This window comes from Seriola lalandi, unplaced genomic scaffold (genome assembly GCF_002814215.2).
Source record: "Seriola lalandi dorsalis isolate HSWRI2012SDOR001 ecotype SW California unplaced genomic scaffold, Sedor1 jcf7180002054575, whole genome shotgun sequence".
In the NCBI taxonomy this organism is placed as follows: domain Eukaryota; kingdom Metazoa; phylum Chordata; class Actinopteri; order Carangiformes; family Carangidae; genus Seriola; species Seriola lalandi.
In genome coordinates, this window is record NW_019525128.1 from 109,557 (window position 1) to 126,440 (window position 16,884).

Here is a 16,884-nt window from a genome sequence, read left to right on the forward strand (position 1 = left end):
TACTGCTGCAGGACAGACAACACATACAGGTACTACTGCTGCAGTACAGACAACACATACAGGTACTACTGCTGCAGTACAGACAACACATACAGGTACTACTGCTGCAGTACAGACAACACATACAGGTACTACTGCTGCAGTACAGACAACACATACAGGTACTACTGCTTTGTCAGTTTTCTGATTAGTAGATACAGTGGATGAAGGTCACATCATGATGTTGTTTTCCCATGATGCACTGCTTGTGTTTCAGGTGTTCATCGACAGGTTTCGGTACAACGCCAACAGAGCAGCTCAGGTCCAGAGCAAACTGAAGCTGCTGGAGAGACTGTGAGTCCTGGCGCAGATATGTGATACCAGCTGTCTCTGACTGTGACACTGTGTCTGATTGTTACTGTTGTCTCCTCCTGCAGACCTGAGCTCAAGCCCATTGAAAAAGAGACTGAGGTCACTTTAAGGTAAGAGGACAGACCTCCATCATGACTCGTCTGGTTCAGACAGAGGGTGAATCACAGTAACCGGGTGACCCTCTGATCAACATTACATCACATGACTAACTAACCAAGCGGGGGAAACTGTCTGTGCAGATGTGATGTTTTCTGACAGAAGTCTGGGGACAGCAGGGAGCAGCTCAACACTATCTCTGAGCAGCTGGATGTCCCTGTGACCACAGCTGGTTCACATGTCCTTTTCCATGGTGATGGGTTGATTGACATGTTGTGTTTTCCTGCAGGTTTCCAGATAACTTTGAGAAGTTGTCTCCTCCCATCCTGCAGTTAGATGAGGTGGAGTTCTACTACTCTCCAGACCAGCGGCTCTTCTCTGGGCTCAACTTGTCAGCCGATCTCGACTCTCGCATCTGCATCGTACGTGTCAGCGTGAACCATGAAATCCACCAATCACTGACTGTACAGCTGTCAGTCGGAGCTGTTTAGTGCCTTAATACTAGTCAAATCTTTTAATGACCTGGACTCTTGAAAACTCGGTGTCAGGATGGTTTTAATTTTCAACTAATCACACTGATCAATAACAGTCAGTTCATTCGTACTTTTTCCTGTCAGGTTGGTGAAAACGGTGCCGGTAAAACCACTGTCCTCAAACTGCTGATGGGCGAGTTGACGCCAGTCAACGGAGTCAGACAAAGTCACAGGTGAGATCACCTAACAACCAATCAGAGCACAGGAAGAACCAGAGTCTGGTTACCTGTGTCAGACTGTTTGTAGGGAACATGTCATAGGTCACTGTCACTGTTCATATGATCCTCATAGGAAACGGTCATATTCCATTTACAGGGACAGGGAGCTGTTAATAAACCTACTGTTTATTAAACAACATTCTGTTTTCAGGGAACTATTATCAAAGAAATATTCAGAGGGAACGTTTACATTACTGTTGATAGGTTTAATTTATAGGGATGTTACCATTCAGGGAACCTTTTAATGTTTGCTTATGGAGCTGTTAGTGACAGTTTCATAAAAACAGTGTTAACTTTTTCTGTGGAATTAACACACTGCTAATAGGGAACAGATTGTGTATTGTATTGGGAACCCTTTAGAAATAGTTTACAGGGAATAGTTAATGTAGTAATTGTAGGGCACCTATGATAAACCATTAATAGGGAACTATTTTTAAAGAAATGTTTGTGCCATTACAGGAACCGTTCTTATGGAACGGTTCACAGGTAACAGTTCACAGGGAACGGTTTTTATAGCAGCCATTAACCAGACATCATGTCCCATCAGGAATTTGAAGATCGGTTACTTCAGTCAGCATCATGTAGATCAGCTGGACCTGAATGTCTGCTCTGTGGAGCTGCTGCTCAACAGGTTCCCTGGTAACTATGGCAAATACAACACCCACTAACTACAACAGTAACTAACCGCACCCAGGTGCTAAGCTGTGATCGGCTGTTGTCTGTGCACTGCAGGTCGGACAGAGGAGGAGTACCGCCACCAGCTTGGAGGTTACGGTATCACTGGAGAGCTGGCCACGAGGCCGGTGGCCAGTCTGTCAGGAGGACAGAAGAGCAGGGTCGCCTTCGCACAGATGACCATGCCATGGTAACAGAGAGCTCAGGGATCGCCTGTTAGTATGTGTGATGATGATGATGATGATGATAATGTTGTCTCTTTGTCCTTCAGTCCAAACTTTTACATCCTGGACGAGCCGACCAACCACCTGGATATGGAGACCATCGAGGCTCTGGCTAAAGCTCTCAACAAGTTCAGAGTGAGTGTGTGTGGTTAATTTGTGGAGCCTTCTCTGCTTCACGCCGACTGCTGATTTCAGATGTGTTGTCATGGTAACGTTACCAGATATCAGATTTACCCTCACTTCCTTTTATCAGATGGTTCAGTATCATGATTCTTTGTGTTAAAGAGGAGAACAACAGAGTGTTCACTGATCAACAACACACACCATCAGCTGTTTGTGTTCAGCTCCCTGACACACACCATCAGCTGTTTGTGTTCAGCTCCCTGACACACACCATCAGCTGTTTGTGTTCAGACAGGTTCAGGTGTGTTTCACCTGCAGAGAGTGTGTGTAACTTAGTCAGTTCATGTTTGAGCTTGTTTCTGAATGTGCTTCACGAACGATCAGAGATGAAGAGAGACTGAGGATCAACACTGTGATTTGACAGTGATCTGTGTGTTCACCTTGACGACTGTCATCAGGTGAGGTGAACACGTGAAACTACAATCAGCTGTTTAAACAACAAACTCTTCTTCTATTTCCACATTCAACTATTGTACTTTGCTCTTCATGTTGTTTCAATGGACAAGTGTTTCTCAGGTATGTGATGTCATGTGTTTCAGGGTGGCGTCATCCTGGTGTCTCACGACGAGCGTCTGATCCGGTTGGTGTGTAAGGAGCTGTGGGTGTGTGAAAGCGGGAAAGTTCAACGCATTGACGGTGGCTTCGACGAGTACAGAGACATCCTGCACGATCAGTTCAGGAAGGAGGGTTACCTGTGAGGCTCTGCCCACACTGACCACTAGTAACATAAGCCCCGCCCCCTCCATAATAACACCTGTCACAACAGCCAATCAGCTGTCAGAGCTGATAGGAGGACGTTTTCTCATCTCTTACTGCAGGTGATGGTCTGCTGCGAGCTGATTGGTTGTTTTTATTCACCTGATGAGGTCACAGTGAACTCTGGAGGAGGAGTTGTCGTCAGAGACCATCTGGAGATTATTTAAAGTCAAACATGCGTCTGTTGTCATTCTGTTGTCACATTACACCTGGTTTAGTTTTGGATGAACTCAGCAGAGGTTTGAAGTTTTATCAGTTTTAAAGGACCTGACGTCAAACATTATATTTACATTCAGAGACAAACACAATAAAAATCCATCAGATCATGTGTTCAGCCTCTTCTTCACTCACTGTTTGATTTATCTTCATGTTGCACAGGTGACGGACTCCAACGACTCTGACTCAACATCTTTACCAACTAAAGATTAACAATAATTATTAAAAAACAATAAATCAGTCTTTAATTTTCCCTTTTTAAAAGATCAAGTATGACTCAAAATAAAGCTGTTAAACACCTCAGCTGCTGTAACATCCTGTGAAGATACTCAAGGACTCAAACTCAAACTTGCACTTGACTTTAGACTCACTGTGATTTGGACCTTCAGGACTTTAGACCTCGTACATAAACATTTTTATTCTTCTCCTGAAACTCTGATCCATCAAACTCTGAATTTATCTCTTAACTCAGACGTGTTGTAAAAGGCTGGTTTTAGCTATGACTGTAAATAAAGATGGAATTAGCCTCTGTGACATAACCAACAGGTTTTTGAAGCGCAGTTAGCTTTTCTACTATCGCGATGTTGGCGGTGTCTGACTCCGCCCCTAACTCTCAGCTAATCCAAAAAAGCGGAGGGGTGTGTGTGCAGCTGAGGCGAATGCCTGCTTGTGGCGGGCATACACTCACCCACCTGTCACTCAAAGAGGCCACACCCTCAATTCTACATAACTTTATAAAATGTAAAGAGGTGAGTTATATAAACAGTCGTCATGAAGGAGGAAATTAGCTCGAGAGACCCAAACTGTTTTTGTACCAGGCTGTAAACATGTTTATTTCTGCTGTAAAGTTGGACAGTTTAACATGGGAGTCTATGGAGACTGACTCACTGATGGAGCCAGACTCTAGTGGTCACTAGAGGAACTGCTCAAATGTTCAAAACGGTTACATTACACATACATACATGAGATGAACTGTGTTTGACCACAGCTGGAACCAGGTTCTTCATCTGTTTACATGATGAGGACAGGGTCCAGGTTTCTGGACAACACTTCAGTTCCAGCTGGACCCACTGGAGCAGCTGGCAGCAGGTGAAGCGATTGGACAGAGGTCAGCAGAGAACAGCAGGAGACTCAGCTCCAGCTGCTCTCTACAGCTCTGGCATCCTGGCTGCTTCCATCTCCTGCTGTGTCTTCTTTCTGAGATGAGGCAGGACAGCGTCCTTGTAAAACACCTCCAGCTTGGACACCGTCTCCTCCCACAGGTCGGGGTCAAATGTCACTGGGACGATGGCTGTCTCCTTCATGGTGTAGACGACGAGGTCTGACTGTTGCAGGCCTGTCACCGCAAGCTGACACTGGATCTGTGTGAAGTAACTGTGGGATGTCTTCAGACGGTAGACTGGAGACTGGGGAGACAGGAGGATGAGGACAGGACGTTAGAAACCAGGAGAGGAATTTAAGAGGACATTAGAGACAAGGAAAGGACGTTAGAGACCAGGAGATGACAGACAGGTGGGAGTACAACGATAAGGCTGGACATTGTCTTTTTTACCCCTCCGGGCTCCCGTCCGTTCCCGTCCTGTATCTCCAGACAGAAAGCAGGGTCCTCCCTGCAGGCATCCTCCACTCGTCTGTGTCTGTGTTTGTAGGGACACTTCACCTCGAGGCAGAGCAGCCATCGGCCGGTCCGGCTGTCCGTCACGATGCCGTCAGGACTTGCTGCCAACCAGGACCGGCGAGCATCAATGAACAGACCGCAGTCCTGAACCATGACCGACCGACCTAACGCCTGACTCTTCAGTCTCTGCAGGACGACATCATCATCATCATCATCATCATCACAACATGTGGTACCTCTGTATCACTCTCCCTCTTCCACTCTGAGCTCATCACTACATGACTCATGTTCAGAGGACTTTAATCTTGTGACTGATGAAGCTGATGTTAGGGTTCAGTGAGACCAGGTCCTCTGGTTTTCATCAGGACCAGGACACCTGTCCAACCTTCTCTTCTGATACAGAAGCTGATGAGGCCAGTATTAGCCCTGAAGACCTGGTCCTCTGGGGTTAGAACTCAGAGCAGGTTGAACAGGATCAGGTGGAGCAGGTCAGGTGAATCATTGTGTTGAACTGTACCTGGTAGATTTGGACGACCTTGGGCTCCATCTGGACCCCCCAGCTCATGGCTCTGGTCTGGACTCTGCGACCTTCACCTGTTGAATAAGAGTCAGCTTCATTAATGACTCATCTTCTCTGACTCTCCAACAAAGACTCTGAGCCAGTTTTTGTCTCAGACCCATAAAACTACAGCCTGAAGTTACAGTGATACAATTTATTGATCTTTTTTTGTGATCAGCTGTTTATGACTTGATAACTTGTGTCAGTAGAAAACATCCTGTTGGTCTACGGACACCAGTTTGTTAGGGAGTCCAGCAGGGTCTAGTATCAGGTCCTGGTTCACTGCTGCTGTGGTTCAACAGTCTCATTCAAAACCTTCAAATTATTTTCTGACACTTTGAAAATACAGAAACCATGTTATTATAACTGTTACAGTCAATCAGCTGATTAGTTGATCAATCAATCAGTCAACTATTTTTTATTTCTGAGATTTTTTTTGAATCATTTCCTTTAGTTGAAGGAGTCTGTGTTTTCTTTACTGTCTGATTTTACACATCTGCAAGTAAAAAACTGAAACATCCTCACACAAGACAGAGAACCTGAATCTGAAGAGTTCTTGACATTTTTGCTTGATTGATTTAATGATTGATCAATGATCAACTGTTGTTGATCACTGGTTAGAAGAGAAAATGATCTGAACTAAACTGGAACATTTTGTCACACCTGATTAATCAGTGATGAAAATAACTACTGTAGACCAGCACCACCAGTGTCTGTGCTCAGATGTGGGGGGTGTAACCAGATGTATGAGGGTGTGGCCTACCTGTGACAGCAGCCAGGTAGGAGGTGGGTGGAGTTTTGTTTTTGCCGTTAACAAAGCGGCAGTGAGCGATGCGATGAGCGACAGAGGCTGTGATCCGGTTCTTCCTCCAAGAGAACCAGTCCTGGTTGGTACTCTGTCCACGGGTAAGAACCTCCACCTTCTCTATCACAGACCTGTCCAACTGGACCGCAAGACCCAGAGGAACCTCCTCTGCTCTGGGAGGGGCTCTGTTAGAGAAGTGATCTGGTTTTTGAGTAGGATCTGGATCTGTATCCACACCCTGAACCACTTTCTGATTCTGCTTCTTAACAGGTGTTTGAGTTCTCTGTTTTTGGTGTTGTCCTCCACCGGGAAATGGTTTAACTGCAGGAAATGGATCAACCTGGGCGGTGTTGTCCCCCTGCTGACTCACAGTCTTGGAGGGCTGTACAGTTCCAGGTCTAGTCTTCTGTGTTCGACTGGTTCTGGTTTCAGTGGTTTTAGAGGTTTGGGGTCGTGCTCTGTCTCCAGAAGTCTGAGTCTGGATGGTTGGATGGTATCTGACCTGGGGCAGGATGGTTTTCTGGGTCCGAGTGGTCGCTGTGACCTCAGCTCCTGTCGGGGTCTGGTTCTTCTGATTCTGCATTTTCATGTGGTCTACATCACAACAGGAACAGGTTTATGGACTCAGACAGACTGAGGACTGGAAACTGAACACACACACTGTGCTCACATTTAAATATCAAAGAGAAAATGCACTTATTGTACAATTTAAAAAGTTATTGACAAAACTTAGAAAAAGACTGAGACTCCATCACGTTAGTTCATATATGACAGATCAACATGTCCACATCTGAGTTTCAGACATGCCACGTGTGTCGACGTCATCTCACCTGTTTCTGTCAGAGTTGAGTCACTGATTTTTATGTAGGAGACTTTAATTCTGATCTGAACCCACTAAAGTCACTTGTACATAAAATTAAAAAACGTATTCATCAAAAAGTTAAACGTATTTAAGATGGGGACTTGAATATGTAACAGTTACCATGTGTACTTCCAAAATGTTAGTTTCTTACTTGTTGAAAACAGCTGAAGCCTGTAGCAGTTTCGTAAGTGAGGCTTTTATTTTGAAGTCTTGAAGCCGGATGTTTGATTGTTATTTAAACCTGATAGAGAAACTCCTCTGGACCATTCAGTCAGGAGTAAACAGGTGAGGAGACCTCTGTTCTGACCACTGCCTGACGTCAACACTGAATGCTCTGACAGCTACAAGCCTACAACCAAACTCCATTCAAAAAGTGGCAAAAAATACATCCGTCTGACTACTGGTAAAAGAAAAGCTGTCAGCCTGGTTCTTCGGACATGTGGCGAACAGTTCGGATACACTCTTGTATTTGGCATTAAACAGATGAAAGGAGAAACATTACATGACATAAGATCTATGTTTGTATAGTTGTTCTGTGTCGCGGTCTTCCAGCAGAATACTGGACGATCAGAGTTAGTGACTGAGTCTGCCGCCGGTCTAACAGTTATTATGATGTTGCATAAAGGCCGAATACTTCTGAAAGCTCCCTTCTTCCAGAACATATCCTCAACACTGTAATATCACCAAGGGGTGGGCGCAAGAAAAGAAGGAAGCCTTAAACTGTGACATTTCTGAATGAAGTTTGGCGGGAACTCGCTGTGACGTACCGGGGCCGCTCCTCTCAGTGTTTAAGTTCAGAGATTCACTGTCTGTAAACTGCTGTAGTGAGACACTGACTGTCTGTTACGTCTATAATCAGATCGAGGTGAAGGCCAGAAAGAGCGGGTCTTACCTGTGAACCTACGTGCAGCCAGTCAGCCGGAGTGAAGAAGTGAAACTGAGTCTATTTAAAATGACTGTGACTAATTATCCCGTGACACTCTCCGTGTCCGCACATGCCCCAAACAGGTTGTTCCCTGCAGCTGTTCTTATTCATTGATTTTCTGGCAGCAGAATCGATCCATCCATTTAAACAAACTGTGGACCTGTTTCCCCCTCACTCTCACTCTGACCGTCACTGCGGTCTAAATAGAATAAGGACCGTGGTTCCCTGTACTTTCGGAACTATATGTAAACAAAGTCATGCCCATGACCCGGAAGCGGAACTTCCCGCACAGAAAAGCGAAGCTGACTTCGGGCTCGTCCTCGTTGCCTTTCTGGCATCAGACACCAGGTTTAGGTAAGAGCAGGGCAGGCAACTCTTCAGAAACCCTTGGAGTGAGAAAGGGGATTTTTGGGTGGGTGGGGATTTCTAATCATCCTTTACCAGAACCTAACCATTAACAAATGACCATATAAATAAAAGTTCCTGGCAACCAGAGGGATCAGTCCCCCGGTGGACAACCTGACTATGTGGACAGGATGGAATAAATGAGTGAATCAGTGAGAGACATTCACTGCTCTCGGCCATTCCCACACACACAGGGTCCAGGAAAACACTAACTTTTTCAAAAGGAACATACACAGACAGAGCACGACACAAGACACAGCATGGCTCATTTTGTGAATATGTTTAATTTGGTCAAGTCAGTTGACACTGACAAGCTGAAATAAATAGTAATAAATACATAAATAAAAACAAATATATCACAAATCAGTGTTGTCCCCCCTCTTCTTCTCCGAAACAGATCACAAGTTATTAATGTAACTATGTATCTGTGAGGCCGAAGGATGACTGTCACTATCCTTGTCACTCAGAACACTAGAAGCACTCTCCTTGGTGTTGAGGTGTTCAGAAGGAGGCAGTTCTTGTTGCTCCATTCCCTGAAGGCCATCGTCAGATCCCTGTGTTCCTCTTCCTGCCTGTTCCTGATACACGTCACAATAGCTGTGTCATGCAAGTCTTTCTGGATGTGGCAGGACTCAGGTGTATTTAAAGTCCACCGTATACAGAGTGAACAGGAACGGAGCTGGAACAGTCCCCTTGTTACCCAGTCTGACATACTGTGGTCCTCTTGTCCAGGTAATCCACAATCTACACACTGGTCAATCATTTCATTTTCAACCTGTTATCACAAAAAAATATTTCCATATAAAAGTCTACAACATAACTTTTTCAAATCTAAATAAAAACTCTTTCTCTGAAGTGCTCTCAAACTATGTCTGGTCTATTGTTTTTGTCCCTTTCTATTTTCTTTTCTTATCTCCCGATGTGAATCTTTCACATCTGTATTTATTTTTGATCGTTCTTCTATCAGCTGATTTTTACCTAGATGAGCCCTCAGTATTGTCTGACAGGTGTTGTCCCTCTCTCCTGCAGCAGGTCATGTCGGTCTCTCAGGTCTGTCCTGGTCTTTTCCTCAGCGGTCTGGACTCGGCTCTGAACCTCAGTGTGTTGGCCAGCAGGAACATCACCCTCATTATTAACGCCAGTGGACTGGAGGATGTGTCCTACCCTCCGCTGGACGGTCTGCAGGTCCTCCATGTCCCGGTCCAGGATGAACCTCACGCCCCCCTCAGACAGTACTTTGACCTTGTGGCTGAACAGATCAACCAGAACCAGACAGGGAGGACTCTGGTCCACTGCACTGCTGGCAGGAGCCGATCCCCTGCTCTGATCATGGCCTACCTGATGAGGTAAACCATCAGCCCCCACCATAAAGATTCACTGTGTGGGTCCAGTGTGCCACTTTGAGACCTCCTCTCTCTGTGATCATTTGTATCTCTTTGTAATTCAGGACTCTACGGGGGTTCTGGTCTCTGTGTGCAGGTTTGAAGGTCTCAGCCTCCGTCGGGCTCATGAGCAAGTTTTGGAACAGCGACCCTTCATCAGACCTAATGCTGGTTTCTGGAGACAGCTGATGGACTATGAGAGGACTCTGTTCAGCAGGAACACAGTGAGGATGGTGAAGACGTCCGGTGGAGTCCTGCCTGAGGCTCTGCAGGACCCTGAGGACTCCAGCACCACGGCAACATACTGTGTCAATGTGTGACAGACTGAGTCATTAAAGCAGCTCTGGTCCAGATTCTCCTGGAGACACAGTTGTCTTCAGTTATTTTTTAATGAAGGATGATCTTTGACTTTGAATGTTACTTGTTTAGTTTGAATGTTCAGTGTCACAGAGAAAAATAGTAAATAACTATGAAACCAAGTTTTCAAGGAAATAAAGGGAACTAGAATCACTTCCTCTGGTCGTTTCCTTCACCAGTCAAGTATCAGGAAATATGGTCAGTCCCTCCTTCTGAGTTAGTGTTGAATAATGACAGAACATTATGATGTCACAGTGAAGTTGACCTTTGACCTCTTGGATTCATTCAGCCTGTTACACCTTTGTGTTATTATTGGATGAATTTGTGAGGTAGGGCCAAAAAGTGTTTTGTGAGGCCACAGTGACCTTTGACCACCAAAATCTAATCAGTTTATCTTTGAATCCAAGTGAATGTTGTGTCACATTTCAAGAAATTCCCTCCAAGTGTTACTGAGATATCATTTTCATGAAAATGAGACAGACAAATGAAAATGATAAAAAATGTTTATGAAACGGAAAGAAAACAAAAAAATTTAACTGTTTTCCACCTTTAATGTGTTAACTACAAAGTCCATGCTGTATAACATAACCCTGAAGAAACTTTCAGTTTCCAACTTAATGCTTGTCAGTCCAAATACTTAGAACCATTTACATTAGTGAAGTTTTTATTTTGAAAATTTCAGCCAGATGTTACTTGTTTGTTTTAAGTTTCAGTTTGCATCAGTAGTGATCTCTGTTCTCTGAAGGTTCTGACAGCTGCAGACTTCTTGCATGAATTTCCTGTAGGGAATAAGTAAAGTATCTATCCATCTATCTATCTATCTATCTATCTATCTATCTATCTATCTTCTCACCAAACTCCCTTCCAAAAGTGGCAGATTCTGTACACTGGTAAAAGCAGACCTGCCAGATCATTTATACTGCTACTTAACAGTTTATTAGGAAACATTCTTGTATTCTGCATCAATGTACGACAGGCTATGGTACACATTTATCTTTTCTGTAAAGAAACTGACAAAAACTGGTGAAAAATTATGAAAAACCCCTTTAAGTTTTGTAATTCACTGTGTTTAGATTGATGTTCTTTTTTCCAGGTTTTGCTGCAGATGACAGATCCACTGTTCAAACTGCTGCTGAGTTTCAACACGACATGAATGTGCTGCTGTGTGTGCAGGTGTTGAGCGCCTCCGTTTCTCCAGACCTCAGCTCTGAACCTGGTGAGTTCAATATTAACACTGACAGAAACGAGAGAATGTGTTGTGTAAAAAAAGACAAATCAAAGTTTATTGTGACAGTAGTGGGAATGATGAGCTGCACAGTGAACACAGAGACCAAAAAAAAAACTGATCCGTCCAAATCACATCAGATCCTATAACTACACATCAGCTCAGTTCAGTCATCCTGGATGTAAAGTAAAATTCTGTAGAAAGGACAGGGGCCTGATGCTGGTCAGAGCAGGACCGAGACTCAAGTCCACCAGTAGAACCAGGAAGTGCAGAGACCAGAAAGCAGTCCTGGTCCTGGATTTGGACTCAGTACTGGAAACTTCTCTTGGTCTGGATGTCGTCCAGGATCTGTTGTAGCTCCTCGTCTTCAAACCGACCCTCCAGACTGGATACAACCACACAAACACACACAAACACATCAGTATCAGGTGGCTGAAATGACACAGGTGTGTGTTAACAGACGTAGAGCAGTGTTCATCAATAAATGAATCCAGACTCTTGTCACGTGCTGGTTTGACCCTCAGAAATGTTCCTCATACACTGCAGCTGATGGTCATCATCATTATTGATTGATCTGATGACTAGTTTTTTGATTCATCATTTTATCTGGAAAATGTCCATTGGAGTTTCTCAGGTTCAGATCTTGTTTTAACTCGCATCCAGACAAGAACCAGGCTGGTTGCACAAAACACCATAAGTTTTCTACTTCAGTACGACACTTATGGTTTTTCTTTCTCTTCATCTGAGGCAGCTACTGCACAGTCTCTTAAAGGTTTTCCTTAGTTAAGGAAAAAAGGTCAGTAATATTCAGCAGAATAGATTGTACAGCTGTAAAATTCTACTGTTTCCATGGAGACTGTTTGTTAGCTGCCATTAGCTGATAATACCAGCTTATAGTACCTCACTTTTGGGAAGCCGACAACACTTAAGAAGTTCACCACCATCTCATCCTCTTCACCACATTGTTCAGCAGGTCAGTGTTTAAACTCTGGATGACACTGCACCGTTGATCAGAGGACATGAAACACCTCGACTACACCTGACCAGGAACATCTGTCTGTAGAGCAAACATTAAGGAGCTGGAAAGTAGTGATCCTACTCTAGACGGTCATAAACTGACTGCATGTCAAATGTGTGATGCAGAATCAGTTCATCCTCCTGTTTTCACTTTCCTCATTTATCTCATTAATTAAACTTGGTCATGTTCTGGTTAAGAAAGAGTCGCCTTTAGATTTTTCCTTACTTTGTCTTTTGTGCAACAGTTTCACTGACTTAAAGTGATTTCTTAGGTATAAGACTGAGATAAGGAGAAAACCTTAAATACTTAAGTGAACATTTTAAGGAAACCTTAAGGAGAAGATTTAAGGGTGTTTTGTGCAACTGTTTTTATTAAATTTTTTTTTAACCTTAACTCAGATGAAAGTAGCCTAAAGTAAAATCTTAACTGCAGGCGTTTAGTGCATCTGCCCTCAGACTCTCACACTGAAGAGGCTGAACATTGATCAATCATCAGCTGCTGATTATCTTTCTGTTGATCGACTCATTGTTGCAGCTCTCTCTCTCTCTCACACACACTGACTTTACAAAGCTGACAGGTGGAGACCTCTCAGCCGTCTGTAAGCCAATCTATTCACCAAACCATAAATGTGTCTGTAGACTCAACATCATCGGACAGTTCATAACATTTCCTTTAGACGTTCAACAGCTACAGAGAAATAAAGTTGGAGAAATAAACAGAATGCATGTAAAAACCATTGCACCATCAGACAATGACGTGTTTGTAGACAGGGAAAACAAAATCTCACCATCAACACACAGGTTGTATTGATGCTGCCTGTACAGTCGTAGACATTGTTGTACAGTGTCCAGGATCTACACACGAGTCATGGATCTGAGTGGAGAGTGACCTGATCAGCTGTTTGAAAGGATCATATTCCAGCTGGATGTCACCTGGTGGGACAGTGGAAATCTTCTCACACCTCAACCCACAGCTGGGACCAAGGTCAACTATGACAGGCGAGGTTTTTTTTATTTTTCCATTGATCGAATTGAATGTTAGTTTTTATAGTAAAGTTAAATTCTCCCAGGTCGACACAAACCTTATCATACAGATGCATTTTAGAGAGTGCACTACTTTTGTAAACGGCATCTAATCCGTTATTTAATTTGTATTTGTTTATTTCTCTGTTTTTATATAATTACTGTGGATGTTGAGCCTTCTCACTGGCACACACCAGTCTTTCATCAACCAATCACTGTGGTTCCTGCAAGCGAGCTCATCCATGAGAATTACATCAGCCATAGCAATGGAGTCACACTCTTAGTTTAGGAGTTTTGACTTTTCCTTACTAAGAGCTTTTTGAAGAAGATTTAGGAGAAAACTTTTAGAGTGACTACTCTTAGTGGTAAGATAAAATGTGAGTCTTTGTGAATAGCAATAGCAGTGGTGTGATCTGGTCTCTGTCTATGTGATGAGGTCTCGGTCTGGGTGTGATGTGGATCAGACTGACCTGGGGATCAGGGCTTTGGCCTCTTCAGCAGCCTCAGGACACAGATTTGCCAAACTGGCCAACTCAAATTTATGAAGCTTCTTTTGCAGGAGGAGACTGAGGACACAGAGAGAGGAGAGAGGAGGGGGGACAGAGTCAGATCCAGATCCGTGTCTTTGTCTCTCACAGCGTCATGGCTTTGTGTAAGGACAGGTAGGAGGTGAAGCTGTACCTGCGGACAGCCGTGATGGTCTCTCTGTTCTTGAAGCGGCTGAACCGGGCCGTGTAGTTCAGAGTCTTCATGAAGACCTCGGACAGCTCCTGCTCATCTTCGGCGCTCTCGTTCTGCTGCTTCCTGTGTTCCAGCAGCATGTGGACCTCAGAGTTCAGCAGAGTCTCAGCGCTCTCAAACTCTGTGAGCACAACAACACATCAGAGGAGGATTACACCTGGACCACCTCCGCAGCAGAGACAAGGAGGGACTGGTGCAGCAGCCAGAGTCTCAGCGAGCAGGTTCCAGCTTACACTGAAAAGCTGTTTCGCCTCCAGCCCAAAATATTTACCAGTTCATTTACTGATCACATGTTTGATTGAATTGTTCACACTCTAACTGATTGAACTGATCATCTTCATTATTGATTCATCTGTTGATCATTTCATCCATTAAGCAATCAATCACTGGGTCTATAAACCATCAGAAACAATTAATTTGGTGTCACAGTATCCCAGAGTCCTAGCTGAGGTCCTGAAGAGACCAGCAGACCACAATCAGAGAACCTCCAGTGTACTGTCAGAGGAGAAAACCTGGACCTAGAGCCTTTTATTCTGACACTAATTCAAAATAATAATGAATCAATGATTAAAGTAATTGCTGGCTCATGTATTGGTTATAGATTACACGGATCACGTGTCTCTTTATTGTCCTTGAACATGTGGGTGTGATGGTGTCAAGTCCAAGTTGTCCAGGTCTGGACTCCCTCTCTTTACTGAAGTCTGATTCAGAACTGGAGGGAAACATAAAAACCACCTTCAAGTTATGAAAACTCTATTTATTTATTTAAGGGCAACCGGTGCTTTCACCATATAGACCACACTGGACCAGGTCTAGATAAAGACCACTAAAGACTGGTCAAATCTGCCAAGTCTAGACCTTTATTGTGCTAGACTTGGTCCAATGTGGTCTACATGTGAAAAGACCAACGAAATCTCTCCGTTGTTGCCTTTGTCTCCATCTTCTCTGGGGGTCACCTGGTCCACCTCTGTCCACTCTTAGGATACTGGTTTTCACCTAGACCTGGTCCAGTGTGGTCTGGATGTGAACAAGCCGCGACACCGTCTTTTCTAACTTTAATCGATAAAACAAAGGTTTGATAAATGTGAAGCGGGTTATTACTAAACTACAATCAGAACCGGATTTCAGAAGCGGACCGCGGAGGAAACAGACCTTTGGGAAACAGCAGCTGTGACGCGTCCTCTTCAACATCACCGACGTGCGGAGGAGCCGCGCCGCCGCCACCCGCCGCCATGACCGGAACTGCAGCGGTGCCGGACTCAACAGACTCCCGGTGAGTCCCGGAGCCTGAGGAAGGACTGTCGAGTCGGTGGATATTTACCGGTCAGAATAACGGACACAGGTTTCAGCTCGGCGCCTTTCAGCCTCGTAACACACAGATTCATATCCGAGTTCAACAGGAACCGCTTCTTTCTTCTTCGTCTTTTTACTTTTTTTACGGCGGGTGGCAACCAGCGTAATACGCGCTTTACCGCCACCTTCTGCTCCGGAGGGTTCCTGAACTCGTATGTATGTTTCCTCTGCCTGACAATATCCACACAAGCCTGTTGGGTGTTTTCCTATAATACTGTTTAAGCTGGAATGACCTGGCCTTATTCTGTTGCATATGACCTCCTCTCTTCTTGACCTACCAATATTTCTTATTGTTGATTTGACTTTACTGTTTAATCTGTAAAGAGATCTTCCCCTTGTTTCTGTGTTCCACTTCCCTCGCCTTGCAAATCCATGTTAGCCTGTCCACTTCCTCATTTCCCCTCAGACCTAAATGTGCTGGAACCCACATGAATTTAATTGAAATACAAAAATGTCTTCCTGTGTCATTTATGTCCCAATATTCTTGCCAGATTTTTTGCATTTGACTCTTTATGATTATTTTACCTTCTGCTTTAGGGTTAGGGATTTTAATGTTTACTGTTTGCAATTAAAGTGATTGTTTGGCCAGTATGTCAGCATCCTCATTTCCTTCTACTCCTACATGAGCAGGAACCCAAACAAAGCAAACCGTCAAACCCTTAAATGGTGACTTTTAAATAAAATATCTTGTCTGCACGATCTCACAGCTTTAATGCTTATGAGTGCTGCCCAACTATCAGATGAAATTAATGTATTTGTTTAATTGTTTTCCTCTAACCATTTCAATGCTATCAGAATAGCAACTGCAAGTTCAACTGCATATACTGGTAAATGATCTGTGGTTCTTTCCTTTATTGCAACCTTGCACTGTGGGATGAAAACTGCAGCTCCTTTGTGTCCCGTCTCAGGATCTTTTGACCCATCAGTGAATACCAATAATTTATCACCACAGTGCTGTTCAGTGTAATTTTGTGCTATACTCCCAGCACATGCCTGTTTGGATTTCCTCTTTAATTGCTGCTGCGTATTTAAATTGACTAATGATGTAACCATGGAGGAAAGGCTGAAGAAGGGACTGTTGGACCTTATGTTAGTTAAACCTACATTTACAGCTTTAATATTCCCTACCCAATCAAAATTTCTGAAATGGGTTTCATTGTGCTCCCAACAGTCCTGCAAGATGGTCTTTAGGGTGTGAGCTACTATGACCCTGTAAATTAACCCAGTATGCCAGCATAAGCTTCACTCTTCTTATTCTTAACAGTTGTTTCCCCCATTAACACTTGTATGGCAGCTACTGGAGATGTTTTAAATGCTCCACTACATATTCTTAGCCCTTGAGCTTGTTCCACATCCAGCT

At 44.0% G+C, this 16,884-nt stretch overlaps 4 protein-coding genes across 7 annotated transcripts in view; 2 read left to right on the top strand and 2 right to left on the bottom strand.

Moving 5' to 3' along the window:
- Positions 1-3,364, top strand: part of abcf3 (ATP-binding cassette, sub-family F (GCN20), member 3) — a 12,577-nt gene extending 9,213 nt beyond the window's left edge. Inside the window, exons 15-21 of the mRNA XM_023417535.2 lie at positions 417-461; positions 737-869; positions 1,065-1,153; positions 1,746-1,837; positions 1,931-2,063; positions 2,145-2,232; positions 2,820-3,364. Of these exons, the coding sequence (XP_023273303.1) occupies positions 417-461; positions 737-869; positions 1,065-1,153; positions 1,746-1,837; positions 1,931-2,063; positions 2,145-2,232; positions 2,820-2,978 (739 nt within the window). The 3' untranslated portion in view covers positions 2,979-3,364. The remainder of the gene's footprint in view (positions 1-416; positions 462-736; positions 870-1,064; positions 1,154-1,745; positions 1,838-1,930; positions 2,064-2,144; positions 2,233-2,819) is intronic.
- Positions 3,365-4,056: 692 nt separating this feature from the next.
- LOC111663359 (uncharacterized) lies at positions 4,057-8,129 on the bottom strand. The gene is made up of 5 exons (XM_023417527.2): positions 7,989-8,129; positions 6,193-6,828; positions 5,388-5,464; positions 4,805-5,056; positions 4,057-4,658 (listed from the first exon to the last, which is right to left on the bottom strand). The coding sequence occupies exons 2-5, from the start codon at positions 6,821-6,823 to the stop codon at positions 4,401-4,403; spliced, it is 1,218 nt and encodes a 405-aa protein (XP_023273295.1). The 5' UTR covers positions 6,824-6,828; positions 7,989-8,129; the 3' UTR covers positions 4,057-4,400.
- Positions 8,130-8,236: 107 nt separating this feature from the next.
- Positions 8,237-10,318, top strand: LOC111663360 (dual specificity protein phosphatase 14). 4 transcript variants are annotated; one of them, XM_087176960.1, is made up of 4 exons: positions 8,237-8,375; positions 8,824-9,158; positions 9,456-9,772; positions 9,906-10,318. In XM_087176960.1, exons 3-4 carry the CDS (start codon positions 9,462-9,464, stop codon positions 10,126-10,128), a joined length of 534 nt encoding a protein of 177 aa, XP_087033086.1. In that variant the 5' UTR covers positions 8,237-8,375; positions 8,824-9,158; positions 9,456-9,461; the 3' UTR covers positions 10,129-10,318. The 4 variants fall into 4 exon arrangements, with proteins under 4 accessions (XP_087033086.1, XP_087033088.1, XP_087033087.1 ...); XM_087176962.1 differs by having other exon boundaries at positions 9,874-10,007; XM_087176961.1 differs by having other exon boundaries at positions 8,281-8,375; positions 8,894-9,158.
- Positions 10,319-11,421: 1,103 nt separating this feature from the next.
- polr2d (RNA polymerase II subunit D) lies at positions 11,422-15,569 on the bottom strand. The gene is made up of 4 exons (XM_023417530.2): positions 15,324-15,569; positions 14,112-14,292; positions 13,901-13,996; positions 11,422-11,775 (listed from the first exon to the last, which is right to left on the bottom strand). The coding sequence occupies exons 1-4, from the start codon at positions 15,403-15,405 to the stop codon at positions 11,697-11,699; spliced, it is 438 nt and encodes a 145-aa protein (XP_023273298.1). The 5' UTR covers positions 15,406-15,569; the 3' UTR covers positions 11,422-11,696.
- Positions 15,570-16,884: the final 1,315 nt, after the last annotated feature.